The sequence below is a fragment of the Trichomycterus rosablanca genome, chromosome 24 (genome assembly GCF_030014385.1).
Source record: "Trichomycterus rosablanca isolate fTriRos1 chromosome 24, fTriRos1.hap1, whole genome shotgun sequence".
Lineage (NCBI taxonomy): Eukaryota > Metazoa > Chordata > Actinopteri > Siluriformes > Trichomycteridae > Trichomycterus > Trichomycterus rosablanca.
In genome coordinates, this window is record NC_086011.1 from 10,754,784 (window position 1) to 10,775,611 (window position 20,828).

General features: G+C 40.5%; 1 protein-coding gene across 4 annotated transcripts in view; it reads right to left on the minus strand.

Moving 5' to 3' along the window:
• Positions 1-237: 237 nt before the first annotated feature.
• cpne5b (copine Vb) overlaps positions 238-20,828 on the minus strand; it is a 277,781-nt gene continuing 257,190 nt past the window's right edge. For all 4 annotated transcript variants that reach the window (XM_062986426.1, XM_062986428.1, XM_062986429.1 and 1 more), the window contains 3 exons: positions 8,213-8,270; positions 6,708-6,781; positions 238-825 (listed from right to left, as the gene is read on the minus strand). In XM_062986426.1, coding sequence (XP_062842496.1) covers positions 637-825; positions 6,708-6,781; positions 8,213-8,270 — 321 coding nt within the window. In that variant the 3' untranslated portion in view covers positions 238-636. The remainder of the gene's footprint in view (positions 826-6,707; positions 6,782-8,212; positions 8,271-20,828) is intronic.

A 20,828-nucleotide genomic window follows, 5' to 3' on the forward strand; every position in this document is an offset into this window, starting at 1 on the left:
AGTTTTGCTATGTACTAATTCTACCTCTCTATAAGATTTGTGTATAGAGAAAATCATGGCTCATCGCATATTGAAAGTTTTGACTGTTATGGCTCTTTCCAGCATATTTTCAAACAAAGCATGCTGAAAACAAGATATATCCAAAAAAGGCATTGGATAGAAGGAGTAACACTTGGTAACAAGTGGTATGCAAAGATGGCAAATCAAATGAGTCTTGTTTATATTAAAAACTTCACCTGAATGCACACATGCTCTTACACACCAATGTGGAGCAAGGTCAAATGTTAGAGCACAGTACTTGTGTCTTGATATACAGACAACCACAGACAGGCACAAGCTGAATACACAATGTACCCTCCTCCCTCTTTAACCTACCACACAAAAAGAGAAACAGTCACAGGCCAATATTTTTCTTTTTTCTTTTTTTTTTTTGACAAAAGCAAGTCTGTTTCTTGGGTCATGCACTTTACCCAGAAAAAAAACATCCAGGAACTAAAGCACAATTAGAAATGCCCTCTCAGACTTTACTGGAGACTCCCTACAGTATTGTACAATAATGCAGGAAACCAAAGGCCATAATTACACGGAGGGTGATGCCATATCCAGCTAGGATAGGAAACCCCAGGAATCGGGGTTTCAGATCTGAGTGTGGTGCGTGTGTCCTGAGGGGGTGTAAGGAGGGGGTGCCGGGTTGGGTTTGATGCCCCGACTCTTCATGTAGGAGATGAATTGGTCTGGGATTTCAGCCAGAACATCTTTAGCCAAACGTGCCATACTTAACACATGATTTCCCGTCCGGTCCATGTAATCCCGAAATGGCACAAACTGCAAAGATAAATAAGAGGTAATTAATTAATTATTTTAATTAAAAATAAAAATAAAGAGCTAAAAACTTTAAGGCAAAACAGATATGGTCAACATTATTGACACCTCTGAATATCAAGTACAAGAGTATAGAGGAAGTATACACTGATCAGCCATAACATTAAAACCACCTCCTTGTTTCTACACTCACTGTCCATTTTATCAGCTCCACTTACCATATAGCACTTTGAAGTTCTACAATTACTGACTGTAGTCCATCTGGTTCTCTACATACTGTTTTAGTCTGCTTTCACCCTGTTCTTTAATGGTCAGGACCCCCACAGTGCCACCACAGAGCAGGTATTATTTAGGTGGTGGATCATTCTCAGCACTGCAGTGACAATGACCTGGTGGTGGTGTGTTAGTGTATGTTGTGCTGGTATGAGTGGATCAGACACTGCAGCACTGCTGGAGTTTTTAAATACCGTGTCCACTTACTGTCCACTCGATTAGACACTCCTACCTAGTTGGTCCACCTTGTAGATGTAAAGTCAGAGACGATCGCTCATCTACTGCTGATGTTTGAGTTGGTCATCTTCTAAACCTTCATCAGTGATCACAGGACGCTGCCCACGGAGCGATGTTGGCTGGATATATTTTTGGTTGGTGGACTATTCTCAGTACAGCAGTGACAGTGAGGTGTTTAAAAACTCCATCAGCGCTGCTGTGACTTATTCACTCATACCAGCACAACACACATTTAACACACCACCAGTGTGTTAGTGTCACTGCAGTGCTGAGAATGATCCACCACCCAAATAATACCTACTCTGTAGTGGTTCTGAGAGAGTCCTGACCATTGAAGAACAACATGAAAGGGGCTAACAAAGCATACAGAGAAACAGACAGACTACAGTCAGTAATTGTAGAATTACAAAGTGCTTCTATATGGTAAGTGGAGCTGATAAAATGGACAGTGAGTGTAGAAACAATGAGATGGTTTTGATGTTATGGCTGATCGGTGTGTATTGTAATTAATTAGAAATTAGACTCACATGTCCCCACCTCAAGAGTGCTCACATGACTTTATTTTGACAATGAATTGTGACTTTAATGCTTTAAAAAGGCCATTTTATCCCCTGTAAACAAGTTATAATGGCAAAGAAAAAAGCTGACTGAGCTATCCAGAAATGCTTTTATCACCAAGCACACGCAGTGAAAGTGTACAAGACTATTTCCATTAACAGTTCTACATGTTTTCAAGATTACTACTCAGAGAGCAGTCACAAACGAGGAAAGAGGAAAATCGACTTAATAATCCCATGAAAGGGTTTAAAATGTGGCACAGCACTCTGAACTGAACAGGGCTCTATAAGCAAAGGCCAGAGGTGACCCCCAATACTTAAAAAAGGCATAAAACAGAGCAACTGAACTTCAAGGAAAATGTTCCATAAACAGAGGAAACCAAACCAGAGTTATCGACAACAAACTGAAGCCTTTTAAGAAAATGTCTTGATGCATGCTTAATAATCCAGGTACACAAATCCACAAAGTTGAATCAGTTCATCTGGACACAAGTTTGTTGTAGAGATATGTTCCATCACTCTTCAGTGACTTCTTCAGTCTGAGCTGGTAAATACCCCAAACTTATATGCAGACGATTTGCATAAAGACCGATCACCACCCATATAACCACCCGTATAACAGTGGAACCGTCAATCAGTTCCATATGCAAATCACAAGGACCATTAATTTCACATATGATTGGGGTATAGCTCCTATCACATCTCTGAATCGGGGGGGGTTGGGGGGGTCCCGAAAGTACATCTCTCACCATCTTACAATGCTGTGACAGGAGCTATACCCCAATTATATGTGAAAGGCACACACGGCCATTGTAATTAATGGTCATTGTGATTTGCATATAGACCTGATCACCGGTTACATTGTTATACAATGTGTGGTGATCTGTCGTTATGCAAATCATCTGCATATACAACACGAACTCAGACTGAAGGTGTGAGGACCTGGATGAGTGATGAAACGTATCTCTACAACAAACTTGTGTCCAGATGAACTGATTCAACTTTGTGGACTTTTAAGAAAAGAGCACCCTACCTAAAGTGAAATATGGTAAGGGGACCCATAATGTTGTGGGGCTGATTTGCTGGCTCTGGGACAGGGTATTTCAAATGTGTTACAGGAACTATGAAATCAAAGGGTTATCGAGTAAAAGTGCTCCCAAGTCAAAAACTGGGTCCTACAGTAGGATGACGACCCAAAGCATACATTCAAAAATATACAAAAATGGTTAAGAAGGGAAAAAATTTACTGTTTTAAACTGCTAGTCTGCTATTGGGAAAAGAAACCATGCATAGCTTGAGTGAGTTGCAGTGGAAGAATGAAAGAAACTACCAGCAAACAGGTGGAAGATGCCTACAGATGCCTACAAAAATGTTTGAAGGCTGTCATTTTTACCATGTATTAGGGAAGGGTGCCTTTAATCATGTACATGTAAACATAATATGTTTCTTTTTCTTTTTTCTTTTGATTTAAATGACTGCATGTTTGTTGACAGATTTACTGTTAAATGTATTTGGACATGCTATTAAAATATTTGATGATACATAGTTGGTACATAATTATCATATTCTTACTTCATTCATCTACTACTCTCATCCAGCAATTCCACTACATGCACACTTGACTCTATATCATCTACCATCCTCAAAGACACCTCGCAGGACCTAATCCCCTTTATCACACTAATCATTAACAACTCCCTGACACCAGGTGTTGTCCCTGCAGGCACAGGTCATTACCCTTCTTAAGAAACCTACACTAGACACCACAAACATTAACAACTACAGACCAATCTCACTCCTCTCTTTTCTATCCAAAATTCTTAAACGTGCTGTCTACAACCAACTATCTTTCTTTCTCACTCAGAATGACCTCCACGATCCACATTAGTCTGGCTTCAAGGTAGCACACTCCACAGAAACAGCTCTCGTGGCTGTTACTGGGAAGCTTTATGCAGCCAAAGCAGCCAAACTGTCATTGGTCATCATTCTTCTTGACCTCTCTGCAGCCTTTGACACAGTAAACCACAGCATTCTCTTGTCTACATTCTCCAACCTTGGAGTAACTGGTTTGTCATGGCAATGCTCCATGCTCTCTCTCAACTGGTGTTCCTCAGGGCTCTGTACTTGGCCCACTTCTACATCCGCTCTCTTGGTAAGGTCATAGCCCCCCATTGCTTCTCTTACCACTCCTATGCAGATGATACTCATCTCATTCTGTCATTTCCTCATTCAGACACACAAGTCTCATCTCGCATCTCAGCATGTCTGCGAGATATCTCACAATGAATGTCAGCTCATCATCTAAAACTTAATCCCAGCAAGACAGAGCTGTTATTTATTCCTGGAGATCAATCTCCAACCCAGGACCTAGTCATCTCTCTTGATGACTCCCAGATCAGACCATCTGATAATATAAGAAAACTTGGTGTTGTCCAGGAAGATTCGACCATTTTCTTTCCATGGAAGCCACTCAGATTCTTGTGCAGTCACTTGTAATCTCACGGTTGGACTACTGCAACTCCCTCCTGGCAGGTGCTCCTGTGTCCACTATTAAACCCTTGCAGATGTTAGCAGCACATTCTTTAACTCCTGTAAGTTACGAAGTGGAGTCTCCATGGATCAGACTTGTTTGTCCAGCACATCCCACAGATGCTCGATTGGATTGAGATCTGGGGAATTTGGAGGCCAAGTCAACACCTCAAACTTGTTGTTGTGGTCCTCAAACCATTCCTGAAGCATTTATGCTTTGTGGCAGGGTGCATTATCCTGCTGAAAGAGGCCACAGGATCAGGGAATACCGTTTCTATTAAAGGGTGTACATGGTCTGCAGCAATGCTTAGGTAGGTGGTACGTGTCAAAGTTACATCCACATGGATGGCTGGACCCAAGGTTTACCAGCAGAACGTTGCCCAAAGCATCACACTGCCTCCACCGGCCTGCCTTCCTCCCACAGTGCATCCTGGTGCCATGTGTTCCCCAGGTAAGCGACGCACACGCACCCGGCCATCCACGTGATGTAAAAGAAAATGTGATTCATCAGACCAGGCCACCTTCTTCCATTGCTCAGTGGTCCAGTTTCGAAGCTCACGTGCCCGTTGTTGGTGCTTTCGACGGTGGACAGGGGTCAGCATGGGCACCCTGTCAAACTTGCTCAAATCCTTACGCTTGCCCATTTTTCCTGCTTCTAACACATCAACTTTGAGGATAAAATGTTTACTTGCTGACTAATATATCCCACCCACTAACAGGTGCCGTGATGAGATAATCAGTGTTATTCACTTCACCTGTCAGTGGTCATAATGTTATGCCTCGTCGGTGTATATAGTTTAGGAGTATGTCCCAACATGTTCAACTAATGACTCAAAAACTAAGCAAAGATTTGCCCCAGTAAAATTCTTTGGAGAACTCTGTTACTAATTGCATAATTATAAATTGGGTAAAGTTCATAGATCATTAACCCAACGCTCAACCAAAAGTGATATTGTTAGATCAGCAATTAAAACAGTAATGTCTTACTAATGAGGAATCACAGCCATGTAGGCTGAGCACATTGCTCCTATTGTGTTTGTTTTGTGTACATAAACCCTCTTGTTGCTGCTTCCTGTTTCTGACTTTTCCAGTCTTGTTGCCTGTCTTGTTTCCTGTCCTGGCTCTTCTCATGGTGATGTTTTGCTCTGCTTTGTTTGCCCTTGCTAATGTTGTCAAGTCAAGTCAACTTTATTTATATAGCGCTTTTTACAATATACAGTTGTCACTGTCCTTGCTTGTTATGTTCTAGTTCTAATGTCTGTTCTGTCTCAGCCTAGGGTAGCCATTAGCTTAGGTGTTAGCATTTCTGTTCAAGTTAGTAGTTAGTTTAGTTTAGGAATCTGTTATATGTTTAGAGTTAGATTAGAATTTAGCCTTTAGCATTAGCCTTTAGCATTTTGACTGCCCCGCCCTTGTGCCCAGCGTTACAAATCAATCTTCACATCAAGTATTGCAGTTATTTAAAAAGTCAAACACATAACACACAAGTACTGCAGTTATTTAAAAAGTCAAACACATAAAATGTTTTCATGTGACCATATATGACAATTAAAAAATTTAGTTAATGGGTGTGTTCGAAAACCTAGTGAGCTCACTACATAGACAGCATTTTATGTCATCCTCCTTAGTCGAGCTCCTGAGAAGTAGGCTGTTCGAATTCTTAGATACCTTAAAATGCTGTCTAGTAAGCCACCTTAAATCTGAACGGTATTTTGACAGAATAATGAGGGAGCATCTGATGCTTCTTTAGCGGTGAAGGCAATCCCAGCATTCAGTGCGGCACAACTTTTCTCACAAAAAAAAATATATATATGGCGGAAGGATGCGGAGCAATGAACTGAGTTATTTTCAAATGTAAATAAATTATCATAGGTTTTTAATTTGTATAAACGTGCACAAGTGTAATTTATTCACAAGTTCGGGCTCGTCAGCAAATTTAACCGTTTTTGGTCCACGGAGGGAGACATGTCATTAGTTGACATGCTAGCACGTTGTGCCACCTCATCCTATTGGTCTGAATGGCATGAGGCTAACTGTGTTAGCTTAGTAAGCAAAAACTGATGGAATCGCTACCTAAGTAGTGCGTTCGAATAACCTAACTTATAAGTCTCTACCTAGGCAGCTGCCTATGTAGACAGTAAGACAGCAAGGCAGCTCACTAGGTTTTCAAACAGACCCAGTGAAACATTTAATGTGTTTGTAATTAATTTTAACATTAAATGTAAAAACATACAAATGTAAAAATATACAGAATTTAATAAAATGTGATCTTATAACCATTTGTCTTACTTGTACAATGTCCCGTTCCGCTAGTTTTCCTCTTGAGGAAATCCTTATGTCATCACCGTCTAACTCCACCATTGCTGAGATGAGAAGTCAACATTTGTTAGGCTTCTCCAACATTTGTCACTCCAATAAAAAACAATTACTTCATACAATATGGCATATAAACATTATTAACAGATAAACTATATGATCAAAAATGGACCAGAACATAAATCTTATGGAAATTCTTTTCACTGAATTATGGAACACGACTGTGGGGATTCACTTTTATTCAGCTAGAAGAGCATTAGTAAGATCATAAACTAAAGGTTGTCAATAAAGCCTGCATGCAGTACAGTGTAGTGTTCCAATTCATCCTAGTTTTGGAAGATTTTCCAAATGAGACAGTCCTTTAGACAGCGTAAAAGACAGCTAAACTGCACCCACTATAAATAAATTTAATTTACAATGTATAAAATAGTAGGTGACAGGAGACTCTGACCCTTTCCCATGTTAATTATTGTTTTGACACTACCCAACATAATTGGCCTCCACACAAGCATAGGGAATTTTAATACCTGAAATTCAGAACAGCTCTTCTCTACATAACCACAGAGAGCCATGTACACCAATCAGACATAACATTATGACCACCTTCCTAATAGTGTGTTGGTCCCCCTTTTGCTGCCCCACATGCAACAAACTGTGATGCACTGTGATGCACCCATAATCCTGTCGCCGGTTTACCACTCTTCCTTTCTTGGACATACATAGATAGATACTGACCACTGCAGACCGGGAACACCCCACAAGAGCTGCAGTTTTGGAGATGCTCTGACCCAGTCGTCTAGCCATCACAATTTGGCCCTTGTCAGACTCACTCAAATCCTTACACTTGCCCATTTTTCCTGCTTCTAACACATCAACTTTGAGGATAAAATGTTCACTTGCTGCCTAATATATCCCACCCACTAACAGGTGCCGTGATGAAGAGATAATCAGTGTTATTCACTTTACCTGTCAGTGGTCATAATGTTATGCCTTTGTCGGTGTATGTATGGTTATTGTTTATCCAGACCTCCTGTCCAGACCCTCACTTGGGTAAATAGAGATCTGAGATTTCTGACCACAGCCTCCCACTCCATTCATCACTTTAGCCTTGACATAACACATATGAGGGTTTGTGCTTATTACATGGATGCGTAAGCTAATTACAGCACAATTACAGTAATTGGACTGTGCCCCTTTAACCAATGTTCTCTGTGTTCCATCTTCTCTGCACTTGCTCTACTCAGGGAAATTACCTCATCATTAGTCATGAAGTATCCCATGGGCTAACTGCAAGTGCAAGTAAAGCCAAGATTTGTTTTTAAATTTAATTAAAACTATTGACTTGGTTTTTAGTCATTAAAAATGGTGGTAAAGGCTGTGGATAATACTGTTTTTTAAATATAAGGTAATGGAAAAGAAACTGCACATCAATGCCCAAGGCATATAATAAAAAAGACAAAAGAAAGTGCATAACTTACCATCAAACTCAGCTTGGCCCACTCCAACAATGATGATTGACATGGGAAGCTTGGCACCCTGCAGCCAAAAATAAGATATATTTCTCTTATAGCAATAATAAAATACAATTTTCCTTCTTTCAGATATAATTAAAATCATGTTTACATAGACTTGTAGAGAACATATCATGACACTCTTGAAATTCTGTTTCCTGCAACTGTTTTTGTAATTAAATAATTGAAACAAATGTTTGGTTTAAAAGAGTTAGTTATTGTGGGTAAAGTTAAAATACAAAAAAATACATACACAGTTTTGGAATTGTAATTATTTTGCAACAATTTTTTGTGACAATGCTAAAATATACAGTGGGGCCAAAAAGTATTGTCAGCCACTGATTGTGCAAGTTCTCCTACTTAGAAAGATGAGAGAGGTCTGTAATTTTCATCATAGGTACACTTCAACTATGAGAGACAAAATGAGAAAAAAAAAATCCAGAAAATCACATTGTAGGATTTTTAAAGAATTTATTTCTAAATTATGGTGGAAAATAAGTATTTGGTCAATAACAAAAGTTCAACTCAATACTTTGTAACATAACCTTTGTTGGCAATGACAGAGGTCAAACGTTTCCTGTAAGTCTTCATCAGGTTTGCACACACTGTAGCTGGTATTTTGGCCCATTCCTCCATGCAGATCTCCTCTAGAGCAGTGATGTTTTGGGGCTGTCGCTGGGCAACACGGACTTTCAACTCCCTCCACAAATTTTCTATGGGGTTGAGGTCTGGAGATTGGCTAGGCCACTCCAGGACCTTGAAATGCTTTTTACGGAGCCACTCTTTCATTGCCCGAGCGGTGTGTTTGGGATCATTGTCATGCTGGAAGACCGAGCCACGTTCCATCTTCAATGCTCTCACTGATGGAAGGAGGTTTTGGCTTAAAATCTCACGATACATGGCCCCGTTCATTCTTCCCTTAACACGGATCAGTCGTCCTGTCCCCTTTGCAGAAAAACAGCCCCAAAGCATGATGTTTCCACCCCCATGCTTCACAGTAGGTATGGTGTTCTTGGGATGCAACTCAGCATTCTTCTTCCTCCAAACACGACGAGTTGAGTTTTTACCAAAAAGTTCCATTTTGGTTTCATCTGACCACATGATATTCTCCCAATCCTCTTCTGGATCATCCATATGCTCTCTGGCAAACTTCAGACGGGCCTGGACATGTACTGGCTTAAGCAGTGGGACACGCCTGGCACTGCAGGATTTGAGTCCCTCTCGGCGTAGTGTGTTACTGATGGTAGCCTTTGTTACTTTGGTCCCAGCTCTCTGCAGGTCATTCATCAGGTCCCTCCGTGTAGTTCTGGGATTTTTGCTCACCGTTCTCATGATAATTTTGACCCCACGGGATGAGATCTTGCGTGGGGCCCCAGATCGAGGGAGATTATCAATGGTCTTGTATGTCTTCCATTTTCTTACAATTGCTCCCACAGTTGATTTATTCACACCAACCTGCTTGCCTATTGTAGATTCACTCTTCCCAGCCTGGTGCAGGTCTACAATTTTCTTCCTGGTGTCCTTCGACAGCTCTTTGGTCTTGGCCATGGTTGAGTTTGGAGTCTGACTGTTTGAGGCTGTGGACAGGTGTCTTTTATACAGATAACGAGGTCAAACAGGTGCCATTAATACAGGTAACTAGTGGAGGACAGAAGAGCTTCCTAAAGAAGAAGTTACAGGTCTGTGAGAGCCAGAAATCTTGCTTGTTTGTGGGTGACCAAATACTTATTTTCCACCATAATTTACAAATAAATTCTTTAAAAATCCTACAATGTGATTTCCTGGATTTTTTTTTCTCATTTTGTCTCTTGACAGTTGAAGTGTACCTATGATGAAAATTACAGACCTCTCTCATCTTTCTAAGTAGGAGAACTTGCACAATCAGTGGCTGACTAAATACTTTTTGGCCCCACTGTAGCTATATGTCTAAATATTGTAAATATTCCAAAAAATATGTAAAGTTTCATGACATGTGACTCTGCAATGGGCGCAAGGCACACAGTAACACACAGTAACACCCTGGACGAGGCGCCAGTAACACCCTGGATGGTGCGCCAGTACATCGCAGGACAGACACACAAACACACCTATAGGGCAATTCAGTGTCTCCTATTAAGTTGACTGCATGTTTTTGGACTGTGGGAGGAAACTGGAGCTCCCGGAGGAAACCCACACAAACACGGGAAGAACATGCAAACTCCGCACAGAAAGGACCCAGACCACCCCGCCTGGGGATCAAACCCAGGACCTTCTTGCTGTATTGTGTATACACTGTCCACTCTATTAGACACTTCTACCTAGTTGGTCCACCTTGTAGATGTAAAGTCAGAGACGATCGCTTATTTATTGCTGCTGTTTGAGTCGATCATCTTCTAGACCTTCATCAGTGGTTAAAGGACGCTGCCCACGGGGCACCATTAGACTACAGTCAGTAATTGTAGAACTACAAAGTGCTTCTATATGGTAATTGGAGCTGATAAAATGGACAATGTGTGTAGAAACAAGGAGGTGGTTTTAATGGTATGGCTGGTCGGTGTACATAGGCAGCAGAAACACAGTGTATAGGTAGTAAAAGTAGTTTATTTTAGACTGCCATGACTTGGATTTTGTTGTGTTTTCATTTGCAGTGCAAAGTAGCTTAAAAGATTTATAGAGTGAGAAAAACAAAAAGGTAAGACAGGGCTAGTATGGGTGCCACGATGCCCACTGCTCCAGAAACCCACCCAACCAGTCCCATAAATAAGAGTGATGGCTTCAAAGGATTCATTTTGATCTTTGTGAATTACTTACAGAATTCCAACTTTGAGACTACAATTTGAGCCCTTCTTTTTGCATCATGACTAAGGTTCCAGTAATGCTTAATGATTAAAAAGTTCATGAAATAGTGGAGTTATACCAAGGTCTAGAAAATATGAACTCACTTTCTTAAACACTTATCCAATTAGGGGGTGCTGGAGCCTATCCCAGCTTTTCAATGGGCGCAAGACACACAGTAACACCCTGGACGGGGCGCCAGTTTATCGCAGGGCAGGCACATATACACACACACACACACCCATTGACCTATAGGGCAAATCAGGAAACCCATGCAGACACAGGAAGAACATGCAAACTCCGCACAGAAAGGACCTGGACTGCCCTGCCTGGGGATCAAACCCAGGACCTTCTTGCTGTGAGGCAACAGTGTTACCCACCGAGCCACCGTGCTGCCCGAGAGGCTATTTAGTTGTGTGTAATACAAGAACTACTCAATGCAGGTCTACCTCTGGCTTATTTTTTTATGTATATTTTTGATCTAGCAGATCACATTTTCAGACAATACACAATTACCTCATGATTTTTTTTCAGATGCAGAAAAAACTGCAATCCAATGACTGTTCTGATATACATATTCCTTTTAAGTGTAGGTGAACTTTTAAGTCCAAATGTAAGTGGGTAAGGATTCTTTTTTCAAAATTTGACAAACTGATATCAGTTCAACTCAAGAAGGTTTTCATGCCCCGTGGCATCTATTTAAAGATTTACCAGGATTTATTGACATATAATATTGTGTAAATTTTGTACTATCACAATGTATTTGTTGTAATCACACTCAAAAATGACTGAGGTCACAAACGTGCTAATTAAATCTGTCTTTTTGCAGCATCCTGTCAGAAAGGTGCATAGTATTTGATCTTTTTAGAATAAAGCCTTGTAACAAAATCCCCTGACAGGATGGGCGCAGGCTGTTTCTTCAGCAATCACTGATGATCTATGTATGACAGAGCTTTATGAAAGCTGGTGCCATCGGTGCATGTCAGGACCTCCACAGATAATTGAGCTCTGTTGCCCCATTTTGTGCCATCATCTCCTGCTTTGAATGATGGAACAGCACCGGAATAATGGGGAAACAAAACAGGCTGTCAGCTTACAATAGCTTGAATAAACACAATGCCACACAAACACATTTTTAGAAAAGTCGGAACGTTTTGTAAAACGCAAAAGAACAATCTGTGATTTGTTAATTCTCTTGAAGCTTTATCTGATAAAAGTGGAAAGAAAGGATTTCCAATGTGTTTATCCCGTGTTCAGTCACTGTAAGAGAATTAACAAATCAAAGATTCTGAACTGTTAGTCACAGATAATGAACCTTTATTACATATTTAAATTTTAAAAGCTTACATCTTTTATTGGCTGAATTGTAAGATTTATCCATATAACTGTTGCAAAAAGGCTAAACATCTTACAATGTTGTGTCTTATTATTATCATTGTAAATAAAATGGATTAATGATTACAGAGAGTTTATAAAATAAACTCCTGTAGGCGATGATGGGCAAAGATTTACAAAAACGTATATTTAGTTGTCTTTTCTGTCACTGAGTGGTGCAAAGACCTGTCTAGCTGATGAGTTTATCTACGGTGTTAACAGGAACGTGCAATCAGTTGTCAGTAGTAGCAAAAAAGCTAAAAGAAGTTAACAGTTAAGGCAAAATGTGTATGAGTAGGAACTACATTAAGATATATTCTGATGAGGCATAATATTATGACCACCTTCCTAATATTGTGTTTTTGCTTTTGCTGCCAAAACAACACTGACCCGTCGAGGCATGGACTCCACTAGACCCCTGAAGGTGTGCTGTGGTCTCTGGCACCAAGATGTTAGCAGCAGATCCTTTAACTCCTGTAAGTTGCGAGGTGGGGCCTCCATGGATCGGACTTGTTTGTCCAGCACATCCCACAGATGCTGAATTGGATTGAGATCTGGGGAATTTGGAGGCCAAGTCAACACCTCAAACTTGTTTCATTCCTGAACCATTTTTGCTTTGTGGCAGGGTGCATTATCTTGCTAAAAGAGGCCAAAGCCATCAGGGAATACCGTTTCCATGAAAGGGTGTACATGGACTGGAACAATACTTAGGTAGATGGTACGTATCAAAGTAACATCCACATGGATGGCAGAGCCCAAGGTTTCCCAGCTGAACATTGCCAAAAGAATCACACTGCCTCCGCTGGCTTGCTTTCTTCCCATAGTGCATCCTGATGCCATGTGTTCCCCAGGTAAGCGAAGCACATGCACCCGGCCATCCACGTGATGTTAAAAAAAACATGATTTATCAGACCAGGCCACCTTCTTCCATTGCTCCGTGGTCCAGTTCCGATGCTCACATGCCCCTTATTGGCGTTTTCGGCGGTGGACAAGGGTCAGCATGGGCACCCTGACTGGTCTGGGGCTATGCAGCCCCACAGGCACATGCACAGATAGACCCCTAGTGGTGCTCAAGCACCTGCCCTTTTGCCCTGGATGAGAAAAGTGCCCTTTCTGCTGGAGCCCAAAAGTGTTTTGATATCTGAGGGGCATTAGTTTGAGTTCTTGTGAGAATTCTGCCCCGATCTGATCCGCGGCGCGCACAAGCTCCCGCCTTGCCCCTCCCTCCTCCTCCTCCGGTTAGCACTCATGCAGTGCTGAGCGCCAGGCCAAACCGCTGCTACACACTTCTCCTCTGACCCGCAGCATCAGACAGACAGGTAACAACAGTGTTTCATACAAAGAGCATCCATGCATAACGCATAGCCTACACGTTTTGTACTCATGAGTCATTAAATACGTGATTTCAAAGCCTTGTCCAGCTGTTTACTGACGTTTGTCATGTTTAATGAAGGTGGAGGGGGACAAACTGCAGCAGACAGACAGACAGAGAATTTAAAGACAGTTTTACTGTTTTACAAATTAGACAAGTTCACTAGTTTTGTTTCATTTAAAATCTTACTTACTATGATGTGAAAGCCTGAAGAAAAAAAAAGCATGAGCACAAACATTTTGCAGGAGAATGTCAAGTAGCTCTCACAGTAAAGTGTTGAAAATAGATACAAACATACAATATTTTATAATTACAGCATCCTGGCCAAAACGCTGTGTAGAAAAAGTCACCTTTAGTCAAGGAGTTATTTTCATGCAAGCATTTATACTTTAACAGTTGAGGTTTACAAATGGGGAATAATTTTGCTAGGTAATTAACATTACAAACTAATATATGTAGAATACTAAATATAATGCTCTATGATATAGCATACAGCATACAAAAAATGATGAATAAATAGGAAAATGTTATTTAGCTGTCTATTTGATTTTATTGGCATAATAAAAGGCCCATTGTTAACATTAACTACCCAAAGTGGGTTTATGATTTGAAATCAAAGGTAGGTCTTAAGTTGAGCTACATGACAGTCTGGTGAGGTAAATTGATATTAGTAATGGTATATTATTAGTGTAATGCTTCAACTCTATCAGAAAACAGTAAAATTATGTATACTGTGTTCTCCCCTTTATGGAGATTCAGTAAGTCACTCTTGATTATTATGCACAACATTGATTTATCTCATTTACAAATTTTGCAGCATAATGCCAAGAAAAGAAAGGTTACAAAAGCAGAAAGAAAAGGAACTACAGCAAGCAGCTCAGGGTACCAGCTCTCTTTTATCCTGGATTAGGCCATCTACCAGTAAAGCAAATGAGGGAGATGTATCAGTATCAGTTGTTTGGTTATTAAAAAGCGTGCACAATATGGCCTGTTTTTCATTTATTTATGCAATTTGATAATTTGAGTTATTTGATTAAATGTGTATTGATTGCGTTAACAAAAATAAATTAAATAAGTTAAATATTCTACTGTGTTTTTTTTTATTATTATTTTATTAATAATTTTGGCGATGGGTGCCCTTTTTTTTTGGCTTGAGCACCTGCCTCCAAAAATTTCTGTGCACATGCCTGCAGCCTCATATGCAAGAAACTGCGATGCACTGTGTATTCTGACACCTTTCTATCAGAACCAGCATTAACTTCTTCAGTAATCTGAGCTACAGTAGCTCGTCTGTTGGATCGGACCACATGGGCCAGACTTTGCTCCCCACGTGCATCAATGAGCCTTGGCTGTTTATGACCCTGTTGCCGGTTTACCACTGTTCCTTCTTTGGACCACTTTTGATAGATACTGACCACTGCAGACCGGGAACACCCCACAAGAGCTGCAGTTTTGGAGATGCTCTGACCCAGTTGTCTAGCCATCATAATTTGGCTCTTGTCAAACTTGCTCAAATCCTTAAGCTTGCCCATTTTTCCTGCTTCTAACACATCAACTTTGAGGATAAAATGTTCACTTGCTGCCTAATATACCCCACCCACTCACAGATGCTGTGATGAAGAGATAATCAGTGTTATTCACTTCACCTGTCAGTGGTCATAATGTTATGTGTGGTCGGTGTATCTATATTTATAGTGTTAAAAAAAGAATAACAATGTTTTTCCTTACCACTGTAGTTTTTGGTCCTTTAAGCTCCAATACAAAAATAAACAAGTAAAGGTGTTTTTTAAGTAGTTTAGCTTCATTTTTACACCTTTATTGGAGGATGGCCAGAGGCTGGGTATTTTAGGTCTTGATCAGAAACCAATTGTTATATTTTTATCCAAGACTTACATTGTAGCCCATCCAATTAGCACTTATTTATTTATGTATCTGCTTTGCTTACGAAAATCTGCTCCCATCTGCATTTTACATTCTGCAAACTGGGAATAACAAATGTAAATGTTCAATGTAAATAATGGTGATTAAAACAGCAAAAGATGAAAACTTTTGGCTACAGATTATGTGAAACACACACATACTCTGTGTTTAATTCTATAAATCATAACACTTACAGGAGGAGAAATCCTGAATAAAGACTTCTGGCATGAAGACAGAGCAGCAGGCAAGATCTTAAAAGGAAGGTGTGGCTGTTCTAATGATTGCATTAACAGTCGCAAATTCCCTTTAAATCCAGTCTGCTGGGTATTCAAGCCTTTCTGCTGCACAGAAGATTTGTTCCACCTAGAAAATCATGCTGACCACTTACCTGAAAATGGATTTATGGGTTGTTTTAAGGTCTCGTCATATTTGAGAATACAGTAGAATGGATATAACTCACAATTTATGTAATTTAAAGTATTTTTTTCACTATATCAATACTCTACATTTCAGAATTTTAAAGTCAGAGTCAGAGAGGTTTTATTGTCATTTCAGCTACATACAAGTACATATTGAAACGAAACAGCTTTCCTCTAGGATCACGGTGTAACACGGTACAAAAAGTGCAAGACAAAACAGTGTAAATACAAAACAGTGTAAATACAAAACAGTGTAAGTACAACAATAAATACAAAAAATCCTATAATAAATAACTACAAAAGATATTCCTAATTATCCCTAATCTAAACAAGTAATTAGAAGACAGGACTAAAGACAAGTGTTAGTACATGATGGTGAATAGATGGTACAATGGTTCATGAGGTAGTGACATGTTGTACATTAGCAGCGTAAGATTAACAATGGAGATAAGGTGCCTAAAAAGTAAATAAGGTGCAAAAATACAAAAAGACTTTTCAATATTTGAATAAACAGTAAAATTGGCAATGGAGGTAAGGTGCCTAAAAAGTAAATAAGGTGCAAAAATACAAAAAGACTTTTCAATATTTGAATAAACAGGTAAAAACAGTCTAACATAGTCAATACAGTTCAGTGTGTGGCAGCAGAAAAATTTCCGCAGGAAATTGTTACAGTACTGAGTTGAGGAGTCTGATTGCTTGTGGGATAAAACTGTTACACAGTCTGGTTGTGTTAGTCCGGATGCTGCGGTATCGTCTCCCAGACGGGAGCAGAGTAAAAAGTCCATGTGATGGATGGGTTGGATCGTCCACAATGCTTAGAGCTTTGCGGATGCAGCCGGTGTTAAAAATGTCCGTGAGAGATGGAAGAGCGACCCTGATGATCTTTTCAGCTGTCCTCACTACTTGCTGGAGAGTCCTGCGGTCCAACGCAGTACAATTTCCGAACCAGACAGTGATGCAGCCGCTCAGGATGCTCTCGATTGTTCCTCTGTAGAACGTGGTGAGAATGGGGGGTGGCAGATGAGATTTCCTCAGTCTTCTCAAAAAGTAGAGACGCTGCTGGGTTTTCTTGGTGATGGAACTGGTGTTGAGGGTCCAGGTGAGATTCTCTTCCAGATGAACACCGAGAAATTTGGTGCTCTTGACGATCTCAACAGATGAGCCGTCGATGTGCAGTGGGGAGTGGTCCCTTAGTGTCTTTCTAAAGTCAATGACCATCTCTTTGGTTTTATCCACATTCAGAGACAGGTTGTTGACTTGGCACCAGTCCGTTAGATGTTGTGTCTCCTCTCTGTACGCTGACTCATCGTTGTTGCTGATGAGTCCCACCACAGTTGTGTCGTCTGCAAACTTAACGATGGAATTCGAACTGTGCATTGCTGTACAGTCGTGCGTAAGCAGAGTAAACAGCAGTGGACTGAGCACACAGCCTTGGGGAGCGCCGGTGCTCAGTGTGGTGGTGCTGGAGGTGTTCTTACCGATCCGGACGGACTGAGGTATCTCAGTCAAGAAATCCAGGATCCAGTTGCAGAGAGAGGTGTTCAGGCCCGGCGTGCTCAGCTTTCCAATTAGATGCTGAGGAATGATGGTGTTGAATGCTGAGCTAAAATCTATGAACAGCATCCTGACGTAAGTGTTCTTTCTGTCCAGGTGTGTAGAAGCCAGGTGGAGTGTAGTGGATATGGCGTCATCCGTTGAGCAGTTAGGACGGTAGTGTCTTAAAATGCCTCATGACTAGTTTCTCGAAGCACTTCATGATGATAAAAACCGTTTTTCGACCCCAGAGCGGCCACTGCGTGTTAACGCGCCGCCATCTTGGATCAGTAGTTTCGCCACTACTAAAATCGCCAAAGTTTCGCCACTATTAAAATTCAGTGTTTCTAAAAATTACTCAAGATTTTAAAAAGTTATTTTGAATGCTTGAAGTTCTGAATGTTTTCACGCAAATAAATTTAGGTGTTTATTTATGTTCAAACTAAATTTTGTAGCAGAAATGGAAATTTTTCAGTAACCACTAACCAAAAGTTACAGTCAAGCCGGAAAGTCCACGCCTTTTACCTTCTCCACATTTTATTACGTTACAGACTCATCCTATAATAGAAAAGTCCTCTTGGGAAAGAAGCCACGAGCTTGGCACACTTGTTTCTGGAATTTTTGCCCATTCCATTGGCATATCCTTGAAAGCTCCTTCAGGTTGGATGGAAAGCGTCGGTACACCGCCATTTTCAGCTCCTTTCACTGAGGTTAGATTGGATTCAGGTCTGGGCCACTCGAGGACATTCACAGACTTTCTTTGAAGCCACTCCTTTGTTCTCTTGGCTGTGTGCTTTGGGCCATCGTCATGTTGGTAGGTAAACCTTCGCCCAAGTCTGAGGTCCAGAGCGCTCTAGAGCAGGTTTTCTTCAAGGATCTTGGTGTACTAAGCTGCATTCATCATTCCCTTTATCAGGACTAGTCGTCCCGGTCCCACTGCTGAAAAACATCCCCACATTATGATGCTGCCTCCATGCTTCACTGTAGGGATGGCATTAGCCAGGTGATGAGCAGTGCCTGGTTTCTTCCAGGCGTGACGTTTGGTATTCAGGCCAAAAGGAGAGGCTTTCATTTGGCCACTCTACCATAAATGTGTGATTTGTGGAGGGCTGCCTGGATGGTTAATCCATCTCCACAAGGATACGCTGGAGCTCTGTCAGAGTGACCCTGGGGGTTCTACTCAGCTCCCTGGCCAAGGCCCGTCTTCCCCGATCGCTCAGTTTGGCCGAGTTGCCAAGTCTAGTTAGATTTTTGGTGGTTCCAAACTTCTTCTAGTTACGAATGATGGTGGCCACTGTGCTCTTTGGGACCTGTAAAGCTGCAGCAATTTTTCTGTACCCTTCTCCAGATCCATGCCTTGACATAATCCTGTTTCTGGTTATAGGCAGGTGTTGGCAATCCCCAATCATGTCCAATCAATTGAATTTACCACAGGTGGACATCTCAAGCAGTATCAGTGAAAACAAAATGCACCTCAGCTTACTTTTGGGTGTTATATCAAAGGGTGTGCACACTTGTGTACATATGATATTTTACATTTTGATTTTTAATAAATTAGCAAAAATGTGTAAAAACCTGCTTTCACTTTGTCATTGTTGGCTATTTTGTGTAGAATTTTGTGACAAAAAATTAACTCAATCTATTATAAAATGCATCTGTAATGTAATAAAACGTGGAGAAGGTGTTTCATTTACAGAAGGCTTAGGGCTTTAATTAATAAAAAACAAATATCCTATATTATTACACAGCCACATGCTGAGTTTAATATAATTACTGCATTTAGTATGTCTAGCAGATGCTCAATACAAATAATTACTATTAATTAATTAGCACTAATGAGTGCTACATCTCCTAGGATCTGTAATTTTCTTGGAACTATGATTGGCTGTTTTACACTTCCTGCTGCAGGAATATGTGAATAAACATAATCAACCCATTACAAATTGAAATGTCACCATCAGAACCTAAACAGGCAATCCAAAGCTTAGAATTCGTATTCTGTATGATTAGAGTATAATGACCACACGCATGCTCTAAAACAGCCATATACTTACAATTAAGCAGCAATACACTTGGAGCAGCCCTAGTGCTGACAGCAGCACATCCATCAATGTTATCCAACTAAATTAATCTAATCCCATACTGAGCTAACTTCATTGATTAAATCAAAGTCAACACATCTTCTTAACCCTATTACAACATGCTTACTTAAGATTTACTCCTTGCTATCACAGACCCCTTGTTTAATATAAAAGTAATCCCTTAGCCTTGGATATGTACACAAATCTTTTACATGTGCAGCTAGTAAACCCTACCTAATCAGAAGCCAATCTAAAATCTTAATTTTTGTCTCTAAGAATGTAGAAAAAGCAGATTCCCAATAATTATGCTCTTATCTTCCCAGAAACAGTATTCATGAAACATTTTAATTAGAACCCAACCAAAATGCTGAAACAGCATTAATGATCGATTAATGTCCTCTGATAAGGGATGTATTTCTATTGTTGTTCTATTAGATCCTAGTAAAGTTTAATACTATAGATTATAATATTTTACTGGATAGGTTAGAAAACACAGTACGTGTCAAAGAGCTGGCACTGGTCTCTCTGACAGCTAAAAGTTTATCCATGTAAATAATAAATGCTCTAAAACTGCAAAATTAAAGCATGGTGTTCCACGTGGCATCAATTTCCACTGTTATGCAGACAACACACAGTTATATACACTGATCAGCCATAACATTAAAACCATCTCCTGGTTTCTACACACACTGTCCATTTTATTAGCTCCACTTACCATATAGAAGCACTTTGTAGTTCTACAATTACTAACTGTAGTCCATCTGTTTCTCTGCATGCTTTATTAGCCCCCTTTTATGCTGTTCTTCAATGGTCAGGACTGTCCCAGGACCACTACAGAGTAGGTATTGTTGGGATGGATCATTCTCAGCACTGCAGTGACCCTGACATGGTGCTGGTGTGTTAGTGTGTGTTATGCTGGTATGAGTGGATAAGACACAGCAGCGCTGCTAAAGTTTTTAAACACCTCACTGTCACTGCTGGACTGAGTATAGTCCACCAACCAAAAACGTCTAGCCAACAGCGCCCCATGGGCAGCGTCCAACTCAAACAGCAGCAATAGCGATCGTCTC